The sequence below is a fragment of the Lagenorhynchus albirostris genome, chromosome 8 (assembly GCF_949774975.1).
Source record: "Lagenorhynchus albirostris chromosome 8, mLagAlb1.1, whole genome shotgun sequence".
Lineage (NCBI taxonomy): Eukaryota > Metazoa > Chordata > Mammalia > Artiodactyla > Delphinidae > Lagenorhynchus > Lagenorhynchus albirostris.
In genome coordinates, this window is record NC_083102.1 from 71,877,187 (window position 1) to 71,901,278 (window position 24,092).

At 35.7% G+C, this 24,092-nt stretch overlaps 1 protein-coding gene across 2 annotated transcripts in view; it reads right to left on the reverse strand.

The window, feature by feature from the left end:
• Positions 1–276: 276 nt before the first annotated feature.
• TMEM196 (transmembrane protein 196) overlaps positions 277–24,092 on the reverse strand; it is a 52,032-nt gene continuing 28,216 nt past the window's right edge. For both annotated transcript variants that reach the window (XM_060156146.1, XM_060156144.1), the window contains exons 2-4: positions 8,866–8,922; positions 4,372–4,626; positions 277–336 (exon numbers count right to left, since the gene is read on the reverse strand). In XM_060156146.1, the coding sequence (XP_060012129.1) occupies positions 277–336; positions 4,372–4,626; positions 8,866–8,922 (372 nt within the window). The remainder of the gene's footprint in view (positions 337–4,371; positions 4,627–8,865; positions 8,923–24,092) is intronic.

Consider the following 24,092-nt stretch of genomic DNA (forward strand, 5'->3'; position numbering starts at 1 on the left):
TATCTATTCCTTTTTTTTTTCTTCCTGAAAAGTCTTTTTTAGAACAATCTGGAAAGTTGGTTGAAATTACTGTACTAGAACATTTCTGGAAAGTTTTTCACCAGTAAAAAAAAGCTGAAGAAGTAAAGTGAGGCAAAATTAAGGAAGAATAATTTTAGTAAGTACTCAGGAGAGGTAACAGCAAATGCAAGAACTGTTTTAACTTATCTCCTAGTCCTTTGGTATTTCTTTGCCTCGTGAAAATCTTAAAAAATGTTCAGTTCTTTAAAATATTGATTATACTCTTCCATTAAATATCAGCTGTGGTCCTCCATTGCTCATGTTGTCTGTCATTTCCTGTTAGGAAAATAACATGAATTAATTAAAATTCACTTTCAGAGTAAGGCATTAATTTGATTAATGGGTTTACAAAACAGAAATTTCAAGTCATTGAAAAACTTGCTGACTTTTGGGGAAGGACAAGGATTAGTGCTGTTGCTGAATTTGAGGAAATGAAATTTCATGGAATCTTGGAACCCATGAAACACTGAAGCGACAGTCCGTTAGACCAAAGTCTTCTACCCACAGCAACAGTTCAATCTCTCCCCAGCCCCCTTAGTCTCCCCTCTCGGCCCTCAACTCTGTTTTGGAAACACCTCACCTAGAAAGAAGATGGTTAAATACTTAACTTTTTCAATGTATAGGTTCCTCTGTTGAGCATGTCAGCAAAATGCCAACAGATTCTAGGGGTTACCTTTGCTCTATAGAAAAATGTGTGGGCTTTTCGTGAAGAACTGAAAAATGTCCGCCAGGGGATTGCCTATCTGTAACTGAAGATCACTAATAATTCATAGTAGGACAGATTGCTTTTCACGACACTTCACTCATACAGTAAAAAACAAACTGTAAAAGCTGAAACTAACACACCATTGTAAAGCAATTATACTCCAATAAAGGTGTTAAAAAAAAACCACACACAAAATAAATTTTAAAAATAAAAATTAGAAAAAAAGCTCTTAACATGTTTTTTAAGAGATCAATTACTAAGTAGTTAATAAGGAAAACTACATGGGAAGGCAACAGAAATTTCGATATCAAGAATGAACTTACATAAAAAGTTTCACTTGCAATTTTAGAAAATATGTTAATTTAAGAAAAATTCAGATGCTTTGAATTCATATGTTTTGTTAAACGTTAAACTCTTCCCTACACAATAAAAGGTAATGAGGACATGTGAGGCCCATTCACATTTATAATGGTTAGTGCACCATATTATAAATAATATTTAGGCAAAACTATCTAAAAATAGATGAAAACATCTTTCCCCACTTGAACAAGCCTATTTGCAAAAGAGCTGTAACGAGGACTCCAATTGAAATAAATTATTTTCTCAATGATCTTAAGCCTATCAGGTATATCTACTTTCTGTTTGGGTGAATTAAAAGTAAAAAGTAATGTGTTTGCTTCTGTAAACTTTAGAAATTCTTCCAAATCTTTATTTCAGAAATGAAAAGATATCACATGCCTCATTTTTAGTATCTTCTCTTTGAAAACTCAATATAGGAGATGGAGTAAAATACAGATGCTTACTTCTTGGATTTGGTGGTTTTGAAAGTTGCTTAGGAGAATCAGTGAGGGACTGGAAGGTAGGAATTGGTCTGATTTTGGAACTTTGCTTTTGAAAACTTTGGTGTCTTTTAGAACACGGGGTAGAGCTACCGTCAAGAAAATGCTGAGGAAGAAGACAACATGCAAAGAAGACTCTTCCTCTTCTCACATCAAGACTCATCTCTCCATGCAAAGTGCCTTGCCCCTTCCAGGCCATAAGGGTAGTGTTGTATGTGGGTATCCACTATACCTACCCTAATAAGGTGCTGAGGAATTACCTAAGGCCTAAAATCTCATACCAGTTTAGGGTAAAAGCTCTGACAAAAAGTGGAGAAGTTCTTTGGGCGCCAATAGCCAGCCTCTACGGTCTGGCAATGGTTCACTATAAATGAGAGGCTGTCTCTGCTAGATATACACTGTGAAATTAGGTCCGATAATACACTGGGGTTATTCGGCTGAGGGTAAGTTTATTGATAAGATACCTGATTTGAGGTTCATTTAAAAACTCACTACTGGTGGCAAGAAAAATAGAAATGATCTCTCCAAAATGATCTTTAATAAAATTTACTCATCCATCTATTTCTATTCCTTCTAGTAGGACAAAAACAATTTTCTAAGGAATTTATAGAAGATTCATAGATGCCTTTACTTCTCCTAAAATAACTCTGCATTCAAAAAGTAGCTTAAAAATAATCATAAAAAATTAAGGTATAAACTTTTATTGTGGGATTAAGAAAAAAATCCAGTTTTTAAAAACCTTACCAAAAGAAAGAATTTTCTTAACTAAAGTCACCCTAATATGGACACAGAAAAATCACTGGTAGGAAAAAACAGTGAAAATTAGTTTTTAAGTGGTCAAGTATCTTCAGTTTATTTGCAGATAGGCATGTCCAATTTAGCAAAAGATTATACTTTAAATTTGGGCAGGACCAACTGTGACTGTTTGCAAGTGGATATACTTTCTGCAATTGGGCCATAATATCTGTGTGACTCCCTGTATTTCTTATTATATTTTTTAACCAAAGCAAGAATGGTGACTATTTATTTTCAGAAGTATAAAATATGGGAAATAAATTTGAAATGTATCATATCAGATAGGTTTATAAGAAGAAAGCTTTTATACAGAATTTTTACTGTATTAGTGTCAAACTTAAGTTATCTACTCATGCAGCTTTAGCATGAGAGCAATACAAAGTTTGCCTTTATCAGACACATGTATTATTAAAAACAAAACTCTGGTCTGTGAATGATGATATCGAGTCAGAATCATGATGTAGCAGAGAATAAAGGAGTCACAAATCATCCAAGCAGAAATGTGTTTGGATGCTCACAGGCAGGCTGAATATTTTAAATACTCAACCAACTTTCAAGCTGCAAGACTTTGCCATGTTGGTTTATATCAGGTCCTCAAAGTAGTTCTCACAAAAGCAATACTTTGAGGAACAATATCACAGCATCAGTCCAGACTGATCTGCTGACATCATGGCTTCATAGAAGAGGCAGTGCTTCCTGCAGTGACATTACAACATGGTAACTCCCTAGAAATCAGCGTACCTTGTAGGTAACTCTGGTGTCGGGGGCACCACCGGGCAGCTGGGCAAGTCGGTTATTTCAATAGCCCTCAATCTCTAATATAAATATAACAATCATACAATAAATATTGCACAAGCATAGACATAGAAACCTAAATCATACTAATATAAAAATAGAGCACAAAAGAGCCATTATCCAAATATATAATGATAACCTATTTTTAACAATCCATTTCTTTATATTACCAGTCCTGCTATTTGGACTATTAATTCTTTTTTTGAAGGATACATGTAGATCTGTTTAAAATTGCTTTCTGGGAACAATTTAAGAGCATCTACTCTCCTTATTTGAGTGTATAAATTGTATATGAAAGGGAAACACATAAACTACAGAATATTTTTTCTCAAAATCACATTATAAAGAAGTATGCAATTGTAACTTGTGCTACTCTTTCTTCTATTCTGTTGTTACGCAATTTTATTTCCATGATATCAAGTAAAATGTGATGTGGCCATTATCTTAGTGAGTTTATTTTACAAATGTTTTATCTTTTCCTTAACAGATCCAGTAGCAGGAGCTGAATTAAGAAATATGGGCAAAATGTAGAAGAAACACAGACAGCTCACTATATCATTTGTCCTTTGATGCAATAAATGTAACTTCTTGTTTGAATGGGTATCATGAAACAATTATGCAAGGAACATTATTTAAAATACAGGCAAAGCTACCCAAATATGCATGAAGCTTAGATGAGAATTAAATGAAGCTTTATGTGTATTGTAATATCTGCACTGATAGGCAGGGCTTTTTGTTGCCTTATTAAAAGGCCCCTTTATGCGTGAAAATCTAATTTACATAATCAAATGCATCTACTTACAAGCACAAGGGGTGAGTTAGAAAGGAGAAGCCATCGGATTTCTAAAACTGATATTATTGAGTTGAGAGTGTTTTTAGTTTATGTTTTTCCTCAGTACAATACGTTAAAAATCCATATTTATAAGACATTCAATATTTTATTAGTTCTATTTTAGGAGCTGTGTTTTTATATAGATAGAGAAAATTATGTCAAAAATAGGTGTGCCCAGAATTACAGGGAAAAAATAATTTAAAATTCCTATTCTTAGTCCAATAGGGCCAAATATTTATAAAATCCAATTCCTCAAATTCTCATCTAAAGCTGCAAGTTGATTCACCTAGATTTGACTGCAGTCTTCATGTGACAGCAATGAGAGGCAGAGGTACAAAACTCACTTTCTCAGCCATTTCATGAGAGTGATGCAGAGAATGCTCCCTCTCTGAGAACATCCTCCTCTGTTCATAGCTGGCTAGTCGACAAGTGAGCCACGAAGAGAGGGTGCAGCCCCCGATCCCAATGCACGCAAGAGACATGGACGCGAGATGCAGGGGATAGAGGGAAGAGGTCTTCTTTGTCACTGCCCGAAGGAACTGAAAATTCAAGATGCCCCCAATGAGTCCACAGATGCAGCAGGCAGAAAAGAGGATCATCTGATACGAAAAAGAGAGGGGGAGTTAAAGCTGACTGGAACACACTGCACCGACCTGCTGCACGTCAAGGATGGCTGAGTTACAATAAAGAGAAGGTGCTTTTGGTGCTTCTTAGAGGACAGGGGCTCTCTTTTCACCAAGATTCCCTGCACTCTGACTCAATGGAGAGGGAGTAGACCACAGTGTTTCAGGAATTAATAGTTGACTATATAAAGGCCAGGGATACATCTTATGAAAACTCTGAAGTAAGCAAAATTTATCTTCTAGGTAGATTCAGATTTAAATAATATTTAATATCTATTGCGTGCTACTATGCATTTCAATTAACCCACCAAGCTATCCTCTGAGAAGTGATATACATTTGGAAAATGAATGATGAGCAGTTAACACTCAAATTTAAGAATTGAATCCAGATTTTTTGACTCAAATTACGGTTTCTCTGTTAATTCCCACCCCCGCCCCCCAATATTTAAATGTCTTCTCCCTGAAATGTCATTAGTTCCAATGAGCTTCAAACCTCCCCGTACTTCTCTAGCTGTGTGAGCTTAGGGAATTTAGTTAACTCCTTTTTTTTTTTCATTTATAAGAATTTTATTGTTTTAGTATCTATTTTCCCAAGAGATAGTTTAGGGACCCTCTATGAACTAGTGCTTTATGTTACAAATCTTTTGTTACTCTGTGACACCACACAATAGATAGTCCAAAACCACTGTTTGGTTGACTGCTATGGAGAAACGCAGGATGTAGCTTTGCTTTTGATCCTACTCTTCCCTTGATCTGGGTCTCTGTTAATAGAGCTAGGGTTTTTTTTTTTTTTTTTTTTTGAGCTAGGGGTTTTTATTCAACCTAAATATCATAGGATCTCTGGCAGAACCAAGCACAACACAATGCCTTTTGTGCAGTAAATGTTTAATACATTTAATTTAATATTCCAATAGCTTTAATAATTTTATTCTGTATTTGTATCTAGTCTAAATTCTCCCATGAGCTTTGATGATACTTTATAGTGTGATACTAATTTAATTATTCAACCCTATTTCCATTTTTCTCTGGAACACTGTCTCCACTCTATTCACCTCCCTTGTCCCTCAGTATAGCTTGTTCATTCCCATTTCAATAATATTTTCATTTCCTGGAAATTATTTTGCTTCTTTCTTGGTTCCCTAGATGGAAGACTGACACAAATCTAGTCCTAACTTCCTCAGAAAGCATTCCTGGACTTGACTGATCTCCTTTGGCATAAGTCCACAGGGCAAAACAGCTATATAACTTACTTTAGCATTTAATTTTACTTTATTAGGTATTATTTTCTGTTGACAGTTAGTTGACTTTAGCAAACACTTAATGAGCACCTAGCATCTGTTAGGCCATGAGTGAGGCAGCAGTTGTCATTACAAAAAAAAGAACAGCTCATAGTTATTCCCCTTGAGAACACTGCAGCCTTGTGTGAGAGAAGATCCAACGTTCCAACATATTATGGCAAATATTAAGAAAGAAGGATGAAAGGTAGCCCTTGGAGTACGGAGCAGGGGAATGTAGCCCAACCAGGGGTTTCAGACAAGGCCTCCTTGACAACAGTTCATCTAGGCTAAGTGCACGTAGTTCCCAGCAAAGGGTAAGGCCATGGATGTATGAAATAGAACAATGGGCAGAATGAACTACAGGTAGTTTGTTTTCTTTCTCTAACTTAATTCAGCATTCCTGATTGTGTCTGTCTTTCTGTACTTACCACCAAAACTGAAAACCCAGTGATGGATGAGTATAATCTTCTAATGGTTGATGAAATATAGCATTGAATGTCAATCACCAAATCAACGAATCACCCCAAGTGGGAAATTGTAGCTCCCAATGTCAAACAGAATCAATCAGTTATATTTCCTTCTAAAGTATATTCAAATGACATGCTGTTTCTTGGAAATATATTTTGGTGTTTACTCATTCCCAGAAAATATGGAAAGATATTACACTCTAGCCTTCAAATAATGAATTACTGTTAATTAATAAAATAAATAACAAATTTAATAGACTATTACAGGAAAACACTCTCTCCTGATGTTATTGCCATTAATTCCTTAAAGGCATGACACTTCATTAACATGTGCAGACAGAACATTCTCACTCAGGAATTAAAACGTTAAAATCTGTACCAAGTTTATAACCATATACTATTGTTAAATCTTACCAGACTAGAGATTCTAGACTTTAGAGTTATTTGGAGTGGAGAAATTTTCACATAATTTTATTAAAGGGTAGAGAATCTTAGACAGTTAATGTCATCTATGGGAACCTCAGATGGTACAGGAGGATAAAGTGGATGGTAGTTTCTAAAAAGCTTAGATCTTATAATTTTTTTTTTATAACTTATAAGAGAATTAGGAAAACAGAAAAGACGCTAGTGGCCTTTAAAAAAATCCCTTCCCTTCCCTTCTTCTATGAACTGAATGTTTGTGTCCCTCCAAAATTCATATTTGAAGCCTAATCCCCAATATTATAGTATCTGGAGGCAGAACCTTTGGGAGATAATTAGGTCATGAGAGTGGAGCCCTCATGAACGGGGTCCCTGTTTTTATAAGAGATTCTAGAGGGCTTCCCTGGTGGCGCAGTGGTTGAGAGTCCTCCTGCCGATGCAGCGGACACGGGTTCGTGTCCCGGTCCGGGAAGATCCCACATGCCGTGGAGCGGCTGGGCCCGTGAGCCATGGCCGCTGAGCCTGCGCGTCTGGAGCCTGTGCTCCGCAACAGGCGAGGCCACAACAGTGAGAGGTCCGCGTAAAGCAAAAAAAAAAAAAAAAAAAAAAAAAAGAGATTCTAGAGAGCCCGCTTCCCTCTTTTGCCACGTGAGAACACAGCCAGAAATTTGCAACCCAGAAGAGAGTCTTATTAGAATCCAACTATGCTGGCACCCTGATCTGGGACTTCCAGCCTCCAGAACTGTGAGAAATAAATTTCTGTTGTTTGTAAGCCACCCAGTCTATGGTACCTTGTTACAGCAGCCCAGACTGACTTAGATGTCTCCCCTCCCCGGCCCACCCCTCGCCCTTCCTCCTTTCTCCCTCTCCTCTCCCTCCCTTTTCATTACTTCCCCTCCCTCCCTCCCCCTTTCTTTCCTTCTTTCCTTCTTTTGTTCCTTCTCTCCTTTATTCCTTTCCTTTTCTTTCATCCATGTTCCAAGAAATTGTTACTATATAGCCATGAAGAGTTTTGCTAGAGGAAAAGCGTAGAAAGAAAGCAAACCATAGTAAAGAGTGATGGGAGAATCACAAATGCAAATTACAAGCCTCCAAAAAAATTTTTATCCAAAGGTTTCCCTTAATGTAATTTTTTAAAATTACATCTCACATATCTAAAGCAATGGGGGCTTCACCCTTTTTGTCGCAATAGGTATTCTCACAAAGAAAACTGTGATTAGAAAAAGGAGTTGAACAAATGACTGCAATACTTCCCCTTCCCTGGTATCCTGGTCCCCTTCTCCTTTTTTCAGTCTCAAAGACCACTTTCTAGGGTCCATGTACAATATATTTTGCCAACTTATAAAGGTCTGTGATATTTCCTATTGTCCTCAAAAAAATAAACATGCTTTTTCCTACTTTCTAACTCTCAAAAAATGTCATGAAAGACAGTAGGGAATCCACACTGCAGCACACAGAAATCCTCCTCCAGCCAATATCAGAGTGAACTGGGAGTGTATTCCACAACCCCCAAAACCCACAGCAGTACCATAAAACTTCTGAGAACGCTTACATTTGCATTCACAGTCATAAAATAAAATAAAATAAAAAAACTTTGGGAATTAACTACAACTATAACAACACAGCTGTTTTGCTGCTTTGCAAAATTAACTTCACAGTCAAGGCTAGTAATCTTTAGGCCCAGTTCCATATCTAAACAGTTAAATTTCCCATGAACTCAAGCTCTGTCTTTTTCAGCTCAATGAAGGATTCTTGTGAGTGTCTGGGAATCTATAAACGAAAAGTGGAGACTGCCATCACAGCGGTCATTAAGGGTTGCAGATTCATGTATTTAAAGAGTATATCAAAGCTTCTCCTTTCTTTTGTCATAGTCTATAATAATCTTGATGGTTTTCTTTGAAAAGAAAAAAGCCAGGATTTATTTGTCAGTCTTCTTTTTATCCTAAATGAGTAACATTCAGGATATGAAAGTTGGCTAGTCATCATTTCCCTTTTTGAATTCTTACATTTCAAACACTTCAATGCACAATACAAACAAGGCAAAAACTTACGACAAGTCCAGATTTTTTTTTGGCGCACAATATTCCACATATGCCACAAAGAAGAAACTGAAAAGGAAAAGAATAACAATTATTTCATATCCAAAGATAAGAGAACTAGTTTTTAGTTTACAGTTCACTCATGACACTTTCTCCAGGGAAACTTGAAAATTTTACATTCCCATCAAAAGCTGAAAAGGAAAATACCTGATTTTAGAATAGTAAGGGATAAAAATGCAAACTCTAATGAAAGTTTTGTGCAAAGTTGATATAGGTGATTGTGGAATTTAAGCACAACTTGAACCTGTTTTACCGCCAGGCAAAAGGATGAAGTAGATGAATTTAGAGTTTTGTTCCTCCTGTCTACTTTCACTGTCTTCTTATCCCTTCCTATTTTCTCGGGAGAAAACTGGTATGATACATTCTTTAGTATGGCTGTATGGTACATTCCTTCATACTAAGTAATTAGAAATCAATGGGCTCTGCTAGAGGAAGGGAATATAACACACATAAAAAGAGAAGGCATCAGACAGGGAGGTGTTTTTTGTGTAGAGATATTCTTTGTACCTCTCAAACTGTGTCAGGTAAAATAGCTGCCTCCTCATTCTACCAGAAATGTCAGAAGAACACAACAGGATGAAGCTATCAGTGGTATGTAATTGCCTGTAAATAAGTACACTGGTGACATAATTGCTTTGCAAAAGCAGCTGCATGAAATCGTCTACCAGATCCGCACTATTACACATTTTGGTTATCAGAAAGGGGTAAATTGTTTAATTTGGAGAGAAACGTTTAGGGCCATTTGTGCATATTTTTGCTGGAAGTAAACCATATAAGTAAAATAATAAACTCATTAATAAGGGCTTTCAGATTAGCAAAGAAAACTGAATATGGTTAAGCTTGTTTTCATTTGATTTTTCTTTTAAATGTTGCTATCTCAAGTCAGAACTAATAATATAAGTGGTTTTAACTGAGTATTTTACACATGAATAGATTTTAAAATATACACATCAAAATACTCTAAGGATTATCTGAAATAAGTAATATGCTTGTGGGAAGCACCAACAAAATTTGATTAAAAATAATAGGTAATAAAAATTTACCTTTGCAGAGAACTTTCCATACAGGGGAACAGAATGATTATAAAGCAAGCAATGATGCAGCAAGACAGATAAGGGACCACAAAGATATATAAGAATTTGGTATATAATATAGATGACCTTTCAAATTCATGGGGAAAAGATCAGAACTATTTATTTAATAAACGTAATTGGGACAATTTGTTAATCTTCATCATCTAACATCATACACCAAATGCCTACAAAGCAGTTTGAACATTTAAATGTATTAAAAAAAATGTGGTAGGAGATGATAAAGTAAAAGATTTATATGATTTTAGAGAAGTGGGAAGGATTTTCTAAACATAGCAGCAAAGTCACAGACCAAAACGGAAAATACTTACAAATACTAACACATACAATTATAATTATGTTAGTAAAAAATACCATAACTCTCAAAGGCAAAAAATAAAATTGGGATTATATTCAGAAAGTATATAACAGACAAAGTGTTGACATACTATATAAATAGATCTAACAGAATAATTTTCATACCATAAAACCATGAGCAGATAGAAACTCAGAACTTTATAAAATGTAAATACATGCAGAATTTTCAGAAGCCTTAAAAAGCAACTTCTGAGTGAATACTTCTCACCCCTCTCTGTGTTCTAAGTCTAGATGATCTTGTCCTCATATGGACTCTTTCTTACTGATCCCATCTCAGACTTTTCAAGGTTATGCTCAAGTCATTCCAGTTTGGGCCAGTTCCGTGCCTCTCAGTGCTTCCAAGCTCCAAATCAAAGATTCAGCATGTCTTACTCCTGCTTCCCTGACTAACCCATTATTCACCCTGAAAGTCCATTCACCCAGAACTCATTCTTGAAATAATTTGAAAGCAGTGCAGTTTTGTGCTCCTTGGATCTTTTTGAAATCTATAAACATTGCCATTATTTATTCACAACAAAGCCCAAGGGGACCTCAGGACCATAAGCAGAGCTCTCCAAGCTAACTGTCCATTCACTCGGTTGGAAAAACTAAGTGCAATAAAATTGCTTCTTCCTATTGTACCTCTAAGAAATTTGGGGAGGGGGAAGGTAGAGTAGGAAGGGAATCCAACAATGTTTTTCCACTCTCAAGCAGGCCTGCAGTGTAAATACTTCTGTTGGGTATCCAAAATCCACATTCCTTAGAGAAAACTAACATGAGAAAAAACAGACCCATGTAATGGGAAGTATACAAAATTATGCAATTCTGAGGAGGCTTTAAGGGATCCTGGCTTGAGTTTAGTCATCACAGTTTACAGAAAAGAGTAAAAGAAGCACAAAAAAGCAGTAAATAATCTTTTATTTTATTGGCTAACTTTACCCCAAGTCATAGCACCACAAGGGATCTTAAAAGATGGGAAACGAACAGTCCAGACAGGTTTAGTGACTTACTCAAGGTCACACATCAAGGTCACAGATCACACATAAAATCTCAGGCTTAAGTGTCTAAGTTAATTTATTTCTAATAATGTAATGGGAATGCTTTTCAAAAGGATTTTTCAGTGTTAGTGCAGACTGCATTATGCTAGCAGATCCGGCCATAAGCATTCAATGACACCTCATCATCTACGATTGCACTCTTTACCCTTGCCATTTGTTAATTTTTGTTGTAATAAAAGTAATTATAAGATTAGTTGATTGTATCACAGTCTAAAATTAAGTGTACCTTACTATATAAGGAGTCTGTTATAGTATTTCAAGATACTATTTTTGTTCAACATAACTTTATCCAGGATGCAGAACACTGACCCACATTACAGAAATTATGAAACAAGTGAAAAACAAATTAGTTAAAAAAAAAAAAAGTAAAACTGATAGCTGGATATCTATATCTCTGTCTCTATCCTGAATTAGGTATACAATTTTACATGAGAAAATATAATTTTATGTCTGAGAAGGTAGGGAGAATTATTTGCTTAATTTTAATTTTAATCCAGGGAGAATTATTTGCTTTGCTCTTACTAGGAAGTTATATAAATGAAGCAATCTAATGATAGGGCATCAAGGGCAACTATGCAATAAAACTAGTTAAGTCCTCCAAGTGGAATTTGTTTGATTTCAATTTAGATTAAATTCAATAGATAACTAAGGCTGTGCCTCACTGTAGAACGAAATGGAGCTGTTATGGACATAGCATTCTAGGCTGTGCCTCATTGTAGAATGAAATGGAGCTGTTATGGACATAGCATTCTAGGCTGTGCCTCATTGTAGAATGAAATGGAGCTGTTATGGACATAGCATTCTAGGCTGTGCCTCATTGTAGAATGAAATGGAGCTGTTATGGACATAGCATTCTAGGCTGTGCCTCATTGTAGAATGAAATGGAGCTGTTATGGACATAGCATTCTAAATTTTGAGTGGATTTTCTTAATGAAAGGTCCATGGAGCCTTCTGCTGTTGCTTAGGACGTAGAAAGGCTAAAGCAATACCACCTTAACAGTAAGAAAAAGTGAATAAACTACAGACTGATAACTTTTCTAGAAGTGAGCAGGGACAATGGAAAGCTGAGGGTGAGGCACTGACACTGAAAAAGTTCAGGTAACCACAGCCCTCCATTAATGGAATTTGAAGACTTGATGCACCAAAGATAATCATTGTTAACAGTAAAATCAATTCCTCACCAGGATGACTCCACCTTTCACACTAACAGCCTAAAAGAAGATATTAAGATAAAATACAAGATTTTGAAAGAAAAACTTGAATTTGTGCTGTACATACAGCCAATCTCTCATTTACACAAGAGATTACAAAGAGATGTGCTCATTTGGGCAACAGAACTGTGGTAGGCTGAATAATGGCTCCCAATATACACACATCCTAATCCCCAGAATCCATGAATGTTACCTTATATGGCAAAAAAGCCTCCTCAAGATGAGGAGATCATTGTGCTAAATGTAGGATCAGGTAGGTGCTGAATGTAATCATAGGTCCCTTAAGAGGAACACAAGAAGGTCAAAAGAAAGTTATATGAAGACACAGAGACAAAGATATTTGAAGAGGCTACACTGCTGGCTTTGAAGATGGGGGGAGAGAGCCATGAGGCAAACGATGTAGGTGGCCTCTGTAAACTGGAAAGGTAAGGAAATGGGGTTCTCCCCTGGAGCCTCCAGAAAGAATGCAGCCTTGCAGACCCATTTTAGACTTCTGCCTCCCAGCACTGTGACAGAATAAATTTCTGTTATTTTAAGCCACTAAGTTTATGGTAATTTGTTCTAGCAGCAATAGGAAACTAATACAGGCTTCAAAACATTATTTCACATGACAGTGTCTAAAAGAATTAGAAGCTGTTAAAAGAACTAGAAGTTGTTCTTCAGGAAAACAAACAGGGGAAGACATGAGTTAAGAAAGAAATATAGTAAGTAGCAAGAGCACAAAATAAAGCAAAACAGGAAATATTTTAAATAGAAATGTATTGATTAGAAAAAATAATATCAGTTTAGAATGAATATCCCAGGTGATGCTGGCATGAGAGATGGTGGGTTAGAGTTAAAGAGCATATAAGTAAAATGTTCTAAGATTCTTGTATCATTTGGCAGAGTACTGGAGGCACTCAAGTGCCAGATATCGATAGAAAAGTACAAGTTTAAATTTGTGCATTAAAATATCAAAGACCAGAAAAATAAAAGGAGAAAAAAATACAACAACGACAATAAAGATTGAACCAACAGATGTCAGGAAAGTTTGAAAAATGAATGGAAATAAAGTGAAACTATAAAATAAGTTGGTGTAAATAATTTCAGTAATGTAAAACAATCAGAACATAGGTGAATGTATTCAATTTCTCTAATAATAGGGAGAATAGAGAGAGGGAGAGACACTCTGCTAGGTAAAGAGGAAAAGATTTGTTAAAACTTTCCTAAAATGAATGAAAACCTCTTTCCTTACTGGTTTTCCCTTTCTCTCTCTCTCACTGGTTTTCCCTTTCTCTCAATGTCTCTCTCTCTCTCTCTTTCTCCTTCAGCCCTGACCTAGATGCTAGTTAATGACTTCCTTATTACTATTTCTTTCTGTCCAAGAAGCTTATTTTGCGAAAGGACTAAGAGAAAAAAGGCTATTGCAGAATTTCTATTTAAATTATGTAATGGAAAATTTGGGAATCATGGTTGTAACGGAAGCAGATAAAAGCAATGGTTCTATCAGCTGGCTAGGAGAACAGGAAAGTGCTGGGCAGATGGGATTATGAAAGACAGTGGGCCAATCTTATTTTGAGACAGCTTATTAAAATTTTTCTCACGTAACATTTAACCACCTCAGGGGTATTAATTTTCACTGAAATTCACTAGCCAATTACAAAAGATATACACATTCGAAAATAGAAATTGTACTTTTTTCCCCTTCAAGATAATGAGATGAACCACAAATTGAACTTAATGCTTTGGTAACATTTACTGATTTATACAGTTTCATCAAAATTAATCAGTTTCTTTAAAACATATAGAAAAACTATTAGGAAAACACACAAAAAATAATAAGTGTTGAGAAATTGATTCAAAAGAAATCTCTCTGATTAAAATGGTATATTTCTCCTTGTACCTGGATTAAAAGTTTGATGATTTGTTTTGTTACCATCAGTTCTTGAATATTTTTACTCTACTTCAATCACCTATTAAAGAATAATAACTGAAGTCTCTAACAGGATTATTTTGTAGTTTAGCTCACAAAATGCTAGTATGCCAAAGTAGTTCATAGTCTTCCTGATACTGTGCTGATATGATTTTGACTTTCTTACATGACACCTGGCTAGACTCCTAAGGATGTCCTCTCTGTCATGGGCTTCTTTTCTTTTGGGATCCCATTTCTCTAGTGACTCCAGTATCAGTATCAATTATATGTGTAAAATGAGGAAAGTTTATCAAGTTGGAAAGCCTGTCCGAGGGCAGTGATTCTCAAACCTGGCTGCTTATTAGCTTTTAAAATTCCTGATTCCGTGGCCAATTAAGAATCAGGATCTCCAGGCTGGGACTCAGGCATCAATATTTTAATCTTCGCAGGTGACTCCAATGTGCTCTCATGGTCTGGAATTGCACTCAATATGTTCACCTGTGCTTTGCCAGCAGGCCTACTCATTTTAGAGCTCTTCATTGAAGCAGTGATATTCCCCTTAATTACTCTCAGTGAGATACCAACAAATATGAAGCCAAATAAAGTGCTCTTCAAGGGAGAAACACAAAGTCCTTGTTCGTAACATAAGTTCAAAGTGTCAGGGCTGTTTGGTCTCTAATGGTTCACAGAAATAGAGAGCACTCTTTCATAATTTTTAAGCTTATTCTACCCAGTGTCTTCCGTCATTGCTGATAGATTTCTCTCTTAATAGAAATCCTAATCTTCCCTAAATTTTCTGTGTTTTGTTTTAGTTAACTAGATCTAGAATTGAGCATGATACACTATTATCCAGAAGAATCTGACTAATTTTGTGTTGGGAATTAAGAAAATAGGCATAATAAAGAAACTGATGCAAATAATCATCATTGGAAAAATACTGCAAGGGAATAGGTTGAAATAAAAACATGATCAACAATAAAAACCAAAAAACTGAATTAACACTTGGGGAAAAGATCTTAACAGACATCTGTCCAAAGAAGATCTAAGGATGGTACATATGGAAAGATATTCACCATCATTTATTGTTGAAAACTCATGAATTTAAACAACAATGAAATACCACTACACAGCTATTAGAATAACTAAAATTTAAAATAAACTGGAAATATCAGTTGCTGGTAGTGTGGAACAATGGAAATTTTCATTCATTCCTTATAGGAGTGGAAAATGGTACAGCTACTTTGGAAGACCACATGGCAGTCCTTACAAAGCTAAACATAGTCTTTCCATATGATCTAACAATTGCGCCTTCAGGTATTTACCCATCTAATTTGACACGTTATAGCAGTTTTGTTCATCACTGACAAAAACTGGAAGCAACCAAGGTGTCCTTCAATAGGTGAACGGATAAACCAGGTATATCCATACAATGAAATACTATTCAGTGATAAAAAATAAATGAGGTATCAAGATACTCAAAGACATGTATGAAATTTAAATGTATACTGCTAAATGAAAAAAGCCAGTCTAAAAAGTCTGCATACCATATGATTCCAATTATATGACATCCTGAAAAAAGTAAACAAAAGAGACAGTGAAAAGCTCAGTAGTTTCCAGCGTTTGGGGCAAGGTAGAGGAAATTGAATAGGTGACTAGGGGATATTTTTAAGGCAGTGAAACTCTTCTGTATTACATTGTAATTACGGTTACATGACACTACACATTTGTCAAAACTCACAGAACTTCACGGCACAAAGAATAAACCTTAATGCATGCAAATTTAAAAAATCATTTTGAGGGTCATGGAATCACAGGATGGAATGCAGAATGTGACAAAGCAATCTACGGTATAACAATGAATGTATGAAATGGTTTCCCTGAAGAAGGTGAGGGAAAAGATACTGACCTGAGTAAGTAAAGGCAAAAGAAACTGTACATAAGCACCATACTCTGTCGGACAAAGTTGTTTCCTACAGGGTTACTGATTAACAATTCTGATCCTACTATATATGTATACTAAAATTGAACAATTACATTAAATGGATGATGGACGGTGGGAGACAGGTTTCTTAGTATTGGAGTGTGAGTTTATAGATAAGCATGGGGAACAGCCTAGAATGATCTATATGGTAACAGATTAGCATTGTAGATAGCAGTGTGAAGTAATTTTTAACTTAATATTTATAAATATAGCTACATATAGAACTATTTATAGGTCTGTGAATATACACATTAGTATACACACATTTTCTTGCTGTCAGCTGAGAGGGCCTAGATGTAATGATACTAGTAGCAAAGAACACACCTATCACTTGGCTCTTGGTTTCTAAAACTGTCCTCCAGTAAAACGAATCACAAATCCTTAAAGAAATGTGTGTTCCTTGGAATGCAGCAGAAAATATATGATATGGGCTAGGAGCATACTATAGTGTCAGAAAGTATGGAGATGCTCAAAAAACAAACAAAAAACCCACACTGATTGAGGTTTGTCAGAGGGATACAGAGGCCAATTGAAAGAGCTCCCAATGATTAAAGCTGGAACAATTTGAGCAACAAAATAAATAAAATAGTATTAGATTGTGACCAATGAGTACAATAAATATTCATGGGGCCATACTGATATAAATAAATGATTGGATAAATAAATACATAAATAACTATGGAGAAGAGACAAATCTATGCAGAAAAATTCCAAATATTTTATGTAGATACCTCACTCTCAGAGAGGTGTGGTCCACTCCCTAAGTGTGGTCCACACATAAAGACTTCCTTCCAAAGAGTATCATATGAAAAGGGGGGAAAAAGAGTAAGTTAGAGGAGAGATCTAACAAACACTACCTCAGCCAGGTGACCATGGTCAACACCAGCAGCAATAAGTCATGTACATAATCAGTATGCCCAGTATCACTACTTTTGTTGAATACTGGAATGGAGCTACTACACAACTAGACAATGCAATCGGATAGTAGAACGAAATTAAAGGTATTAAAATTGGAAAAGAGGAGTTAAAACTATCATTGTTTGCAGACAGTATGATTAACTCATGAAATTTCCAAGAGAATCAACTCTAACATTCACTACAAAAAATAAGATGATTTAGTAAGGTAGCAAGGCACAAATTAATATACGGAAACTAATAAATTAAGGTAGACAAACATCCTACTGGAGGCTGTAAGGGAAGAAATCCCATTTTCAATAAGAAATAATAAAATTCTTAAAAATACATTTATAATACAAGTTTTAATGAATAAAATAAACCCTAAAAGCATTAATAAATAAGGTAATAGAATATTTTTACAAATGGAAAAATACATGATCTTGGATAAAAAGCTTTAACGTAAAAAATATGCTACTTTCTAATCTAATTTGTTAATTTAACATAATTCAATAAAAACAACAAAAGGATCAATTTTTTAACTGGAAGCATGATCCAAAAGTTAATATAAAAGAATACCTAAACTTTGTCAGTAAAACTCTGGCAAAGATGAGCAATGAGGGTGAATGTTAGCATCAGATATCAAAACATATTACAAACCCTCAATAATTAAAACAGAATGACATTGACACATGAACAGAAAAACTGAACAGAAGAATAGAATTATAAAACCTAGAAATAGACAGAATGTATATGAAATTTAGTATATAATAAAATGTCATCTCTAAACATTTATGAAAAAAGACTATTTTGTTAGTGGTGTTTGGACATCTGTGTAACCATCTGGAAAAAGAAATGAAACTAGATGTATACACTTTATACTATATGACAGGGTAATAGCCTAATGTACTAATGATTTAAATTTAAAACTAAATCATAAAAATACTAGAAGAGGAATTATTTTATTACTTTGAAGTTACAAAATCCATGAAATAAAAGACTGATTTGTTCAAAAATTAAAACAAAAAAATAAGCAAAAAATTGCTACATGGCAGAAAATTATGAACAAGTTTAAAGTGACAAACTGGGAAAAATAACCAGATTGTCATACATTGCTTGTGGAAAGATAAATTGAAACAGACTCTACTGAGAAGAACTTGTCAACAATTATCAAAATTTTATATATATATATGCATATATATTATACACACACATATACATATACAAGCATATCTGTATATCTCATTTGCCTCAGTAATCCTGCATTTGAGAATTTATCAGATATAGCTGCAAGTGTGCAAAACAATCTATGTGTCAAATTATTTATTTTAGCATTGTTAGCAACAATACAAGAGGAGCAATCTCAATTGTCAGTCAGTAGAGAGTTGATTAAATTCAATGGACTTCTCTGCATCTATTAAAAACATGTGAGAATGTTCTCTATACACTGATATGGAAAGTTCTCTACCATATATAGTTAAACGAAAAAAGCAAGATGCAATATGGTGTATGTAATAAACTTTTTGTATAAAAAGACAAGAAATATTAATAATCTATGTACATATTTGCCCTTACACACATAAGGTAATTCTGGAAAAACATGTAAGAAACATAGAGTAGCTGTGATTATGTGGGTTGGAGAACTGATGCCAGCTGGATAAAGGAGACCAGACTTTTCCTTGAATACTTTTGGTTATTTATTTTTAAGCCATGTACAGGTGTTACCTATTCAAAAAGTTAAATGAGTAGCCCCCTATTTGCTCAAGGCCAAATTATTAGTGAGGTATTAGGAAAGAATAGCCCATGAAGATTCATCCTTACTAGAGAATGACTTCCGTCTTGTGACTAAGCATCCAAGATAAATAGATATATAGATTGGTGAATGACTCAAAGTTCCATGCCTCTTGTGAGTATTAAAAAAAAAAAAAAAAAAAAAACTAGCAAAAACTCCCCAATCTATATGTTTTCAGAATGCATATTTGGAAAGGAGGATGGCAGCCCATATTCTGGAGCCAAGGAGCTGTGCTAGTCTCTCTTCAATCACAGCACTAAGGCCATCATTTGCTTGCTTTTACGCAAGGCTGGTTTTGCCTGGTGAACTGAGTTTGGAACCTGCTACGGTCAGAGCTTTCAGGCACAAATCCAAAAGTGCCACAGAATAATTTACAAGAATTGGGTTCAGTCCTTTAGAAATTAATGGAGCCAATCATGGATAATTGTGATTGAAGGCTGAATGTGGTTTTATTCTCAGTTAAGTATAACGAATCATAAACCACTACATATTAAAGTAGATGCAGCTTCACCTTCAATGACCATCATATTTCATCTTTATTTAGAAAAGGTTTTGCAGTTCTACACATTCATAATAGTAGCGGAAATAAACCTTTTATTTTGCAAAGCATTTTGATATTCTCTCAACCCTCCAGAAGAAAAATGGATTGAAAAAAGGGAATTTTGGGCTTCCCTGGTGGCGCAGTGGTTGAGAATTCGCCTGCCGATGCAGGGGACGCGGGTTCGTGCCCCGGTCCGGGAAGATCCCACATGCCGCGGAGCGGCTGGGCCTGTGAGCCATGGCCGCTGAGCCTGCGCGTTTGGAGCCTGTGCTCTGCAACGGGAGAGGTCACAACAGGGAGAGGCCCGCGCACCGCAAAAAAAAAAAAAAAAAATACAAAAGGGAATTTTGCTCCATGTTGGACAAGTAAATGAAGAAAAGAGATAATGGAGCAAAAGAACAGTTTTGAACCTCATATTACTACAAAAATGGAATTGAATGTGTTATTTCATTTGCCATTACTGGTACTCTTAGGGTGAGAGATCATCTATTTTTATATCCAACTTTGCCATATCTCCTCAGACAAAGCTGTGCTGTTGAAATAAAGTTTCTAGATGACATAATGGAATTTCGAACTGAATGAATGAATTAGTAGATGGATGCATTAATGTATTTACAGTATGCATGGGGAAGGGCAGAAATTAATGAAATTTAGCCAATTCCAAGACATAACTGGGTGCAATTGGATAAAATCGAATTAATTTTTGTTTTTATGAAACACTCATGATTGATCAGATTAGGTTAATTCTCTTATCAATGGTAGCATTTGAAAATAATTTGGATGTGTTCACCTTTTAAGTGTCACAACTGTAGCTTTGTGGGTTTCAAAAATTTCCTTCTCAAACCTCAGATGCTCTTGAGATGTCAGCATAAGTAGACATTCAACAACAAAACAAAACAAACAAACAAAAACACTGAAAAAGATAGTACCTTGGCACTGAGTGATAACTGCCAGAAGTTTCTTTTTAAAGATGAGAAGTAAAAAAAAAAAAAAAAAAAAGAAAGATGAGAAGTAGCTTCCCAAACTAGAAAACGTTGTGTTCTTTTTTAAAAAAATGTTTAACTTTTTTTACTGTTGTATAATTGACATATAACATTACATGAGTTTGTGTTCTTAGTTCTGTGAGAGAGAAAATGATCTGGGAAAGTAACCAATGAGTATATACCCCAGGTGTTGATTCATTTTCTCTCAGAATCCCAAGCTTGGCTTCAGAATAGACCCAGAATAGTTTTTTCCCCTTTGGTGAAATTAGAAGTTGGGCAGTGTCTTAGTACTCTCATCTGAATGCTATTACCTACTATCCGCTGGTCTGATCTATAGTAAACTGTTCTGAGTGATAATAATGTAATTTCCCCTTTAATCACCCTTCAACCTTGATGCACACTATTCCAATCCCATTCAGAAATTTGCTCCTGGAAGAAATCCAGACGCTTTTCATTCAGTCAAGATGAAATAATGTAAACACAATCAAAGGACATCACAAAAAGCTTCAGGACATCAAATTATGAGAATATAATTTTTTTTAAAAAACAGAGGTCAATTGTTTTGTTAACTCTGTGGTTCTTTTAAGTCTTCTTGTACTACACCTGGCAAGCCGAGCACGTCTGAAAGCAGACATTCTAAAGCAAGGAGAGTACCTCATTTTCTGATTATAAGCAGTGAGATGTGCTGAAATGGCTATGACTAAATGGAGGTAATTACTATCTTCATGTGTTCCTTCTGGGGAAAAAGAGAATACTATGGCAGGCAGAGTAGCATCCATAAAAACAGCTCCATCAAACCTTAGGGCTTATGCTACAATTAAAATAATCCTGACTTTATGTCCTCTACTTAAAATTCTTTGTTAAGATCTCTCTCAAAATAAAGGGAGCTCTCCCCATCTGAGGACATATGTTTCACATAATAGTCCCGTCTGAATATGTATCCAGCCAGTTTCAAGTAACAAGATTTCCCCCAACACTCTTCCGATTTAGGCAGTGTGTAAAAGCTGCTCACGCTACCTCCCTTTTTCTTCTCCAAGAACAGTCTCTGAGAATACGCTTTTGGTGGTCTTAACAACTGGACCCCCTTTAGCTGAAATGACTGAGTTACAAAGCACTGACTAGAATTTTTCCAAGAATAACAACCACAAGCCGTTTTTATCATAATGACATGGAGATAATTGTTATAAGTGCAGTCATGAGCCCCTCTTGAATCAAATGTTGGTGGTGTAGGGTTCAAGAATCTGCATCTTGGATAAATTCCAAGGTAACTGTTAATGCTTCCTATAATTTGAGAACCTTAGCTGTAGAATCAAAGGAATGATTTAACTCTCTAGTTTGGCTTACATGAGCTGGCCCTACCAGGAACTGGCCACCTATGGAGCCTAGCATAGGAGTAGTAGTCCCGAAGGGAGCAGGAATGGATGTCTAATATAAGACTCTGAAGACTCCCTAGGCTTATATGGTCAACCAATCTTCTCTTTCCTGAAGGGTTTAAACTCTCATAGAAAACATGTCTGTTTCCATTCCCAGGTGTTAAGTCAGCTGTCAGAAGAACTCTAGCAGAAGTAAGAGTGTTTTATTCATACGTATCAGCAGCCACAGAGGAAAAGAAGCTGATGTTCCTTTCTCTGGATCCTATTGGAGATACTTTATGCCTTTGCTTATCTTTGGCAGACTCACTTCTCGCATCAAGAAATGGTGGTGGGCTTCCCTGGTGGCGCAGTGGTAGAGAGTCCGCCTGCCGATGCAGGGGACGTGGGTTCGTGCCCCAGTCCGGGAAGATCCCACATGCCGCGGAGCAGCTGGGCCTGTGAGCCATGGCCGCTAGGCCTGTGCTCCGCAACAGGAGAGGCCACAGCAGTGAGAAGCCCGCGTACCACAAAAAAAAAAAAAGAAAGAAAGAAATGGTGGTATATTGGGGCTTTTAAGGTCTTTTAAGCTTTTTTTTTTTTCTCTGTTTCCCATGATGATTCATTTCTGGTGATCAGAACACCTAGACTGAAGCAAAGGTGGGGCTATCAGTATTCCACATAGAGCCGCGAGAACTGCTTTTTTACAGGGCATTAACAAAAGGGAAGTTTTCTTGCCCAACTTTCTCTGTCTCCCTGTCTCTTTTAATAGAGTCTGGAGCAGTTGATTAGTCTTGTGAAATAAACACAGAAAATTTTATTTTCACTCTGTGGTTCAGTATTATAATTTATATTACTTAGCCAGGCTTTCTCTGTTTGCTCCAGTTCTTATAATGAATATTTTGGATCAGGAAGGAAATTACAGTTTTCTTCCTGAATATATTTATGCCAGAGCTTGTCAGTATACATAATAGGACTGTGAAAATCAAAAGATTGGAAAGGGTGAACTAGAATAAGGTGTTTCTATAAACCATGGGTAACCAATGAGTTGCAGAGCACTATTTATAACTCGCCTGACATTTATAAGGGTGAAGTGTCCCTTCTCTCCACATACCTATGCAATTAACTTTAAACTCGTTTTAAATGCCGGCAACCATCTTTCCTGTACCTGGTTCAATCTGATTCGCAGAGAGCCCTAAAACGTTGACAAGGTAAATAGGGAGATTTGTACATCAATTCTCAAAAGAGGTCATTAGAAAACATAAAATTGAAAATCAATTATAAATTTCTCATTGCTTAAAAAATCTTAAGTACGATCTTACAAGAACATGAATCAGGCTATTAAAACTAGTAGATTCTAGGAAATGAATCTGGAGAGTGAGGTTTTTGAAGACCAAATTTTGGAAGGAATCATTGTAATTGAAGTGCAATAGTGGTGAAGAAGATTTATAAACTTAAGCTAATAAAAAGCCCAGGGAAGATGCTGCATTTCTGAATTGTTTCAGAAGAGCTCTGAATGATGGTTTCTGAGCTTCATTGATTTATGCTATAAATGGGATGGCTTTCGGCTTTCTCTGGATAAGGAAGACCATCATAAAATAATTTTGAACCCTTATTCCAGCCTTCCATTGATTCATTTCTTTATTACTCAGAAACTTTATTATGCCAGTAGTGGCACAGACACTTACACGTCTTTGTAGTATTATAAGATGATACGACTGTGAATAAAAAATAACTTAAACTCTCAACACAGCCAGACAATAAGTGTTGGCTCTTAAAGAAGCAGAAAAATTAAACCTGACAGATTTTCTATTTCCTGGAGTTAAGGTGTGCTTTTACTGAAAACCCCACAAAGATTACAGGAAGAAATAATAATGTGGCAAAAAGAAATAATTGTGGAACATAAAAAAAAACACTTGGGTTATAGGCTTTGGAGAAAATATTAAATGCTGCACTCTCCATCAATATTCTTCAGCTCAAAGACTATTTGCCTTACTGGAAGGAAGTTTATAAGATGTCTTAGCAGATGAACCTTTATCCTTATCATCCAGT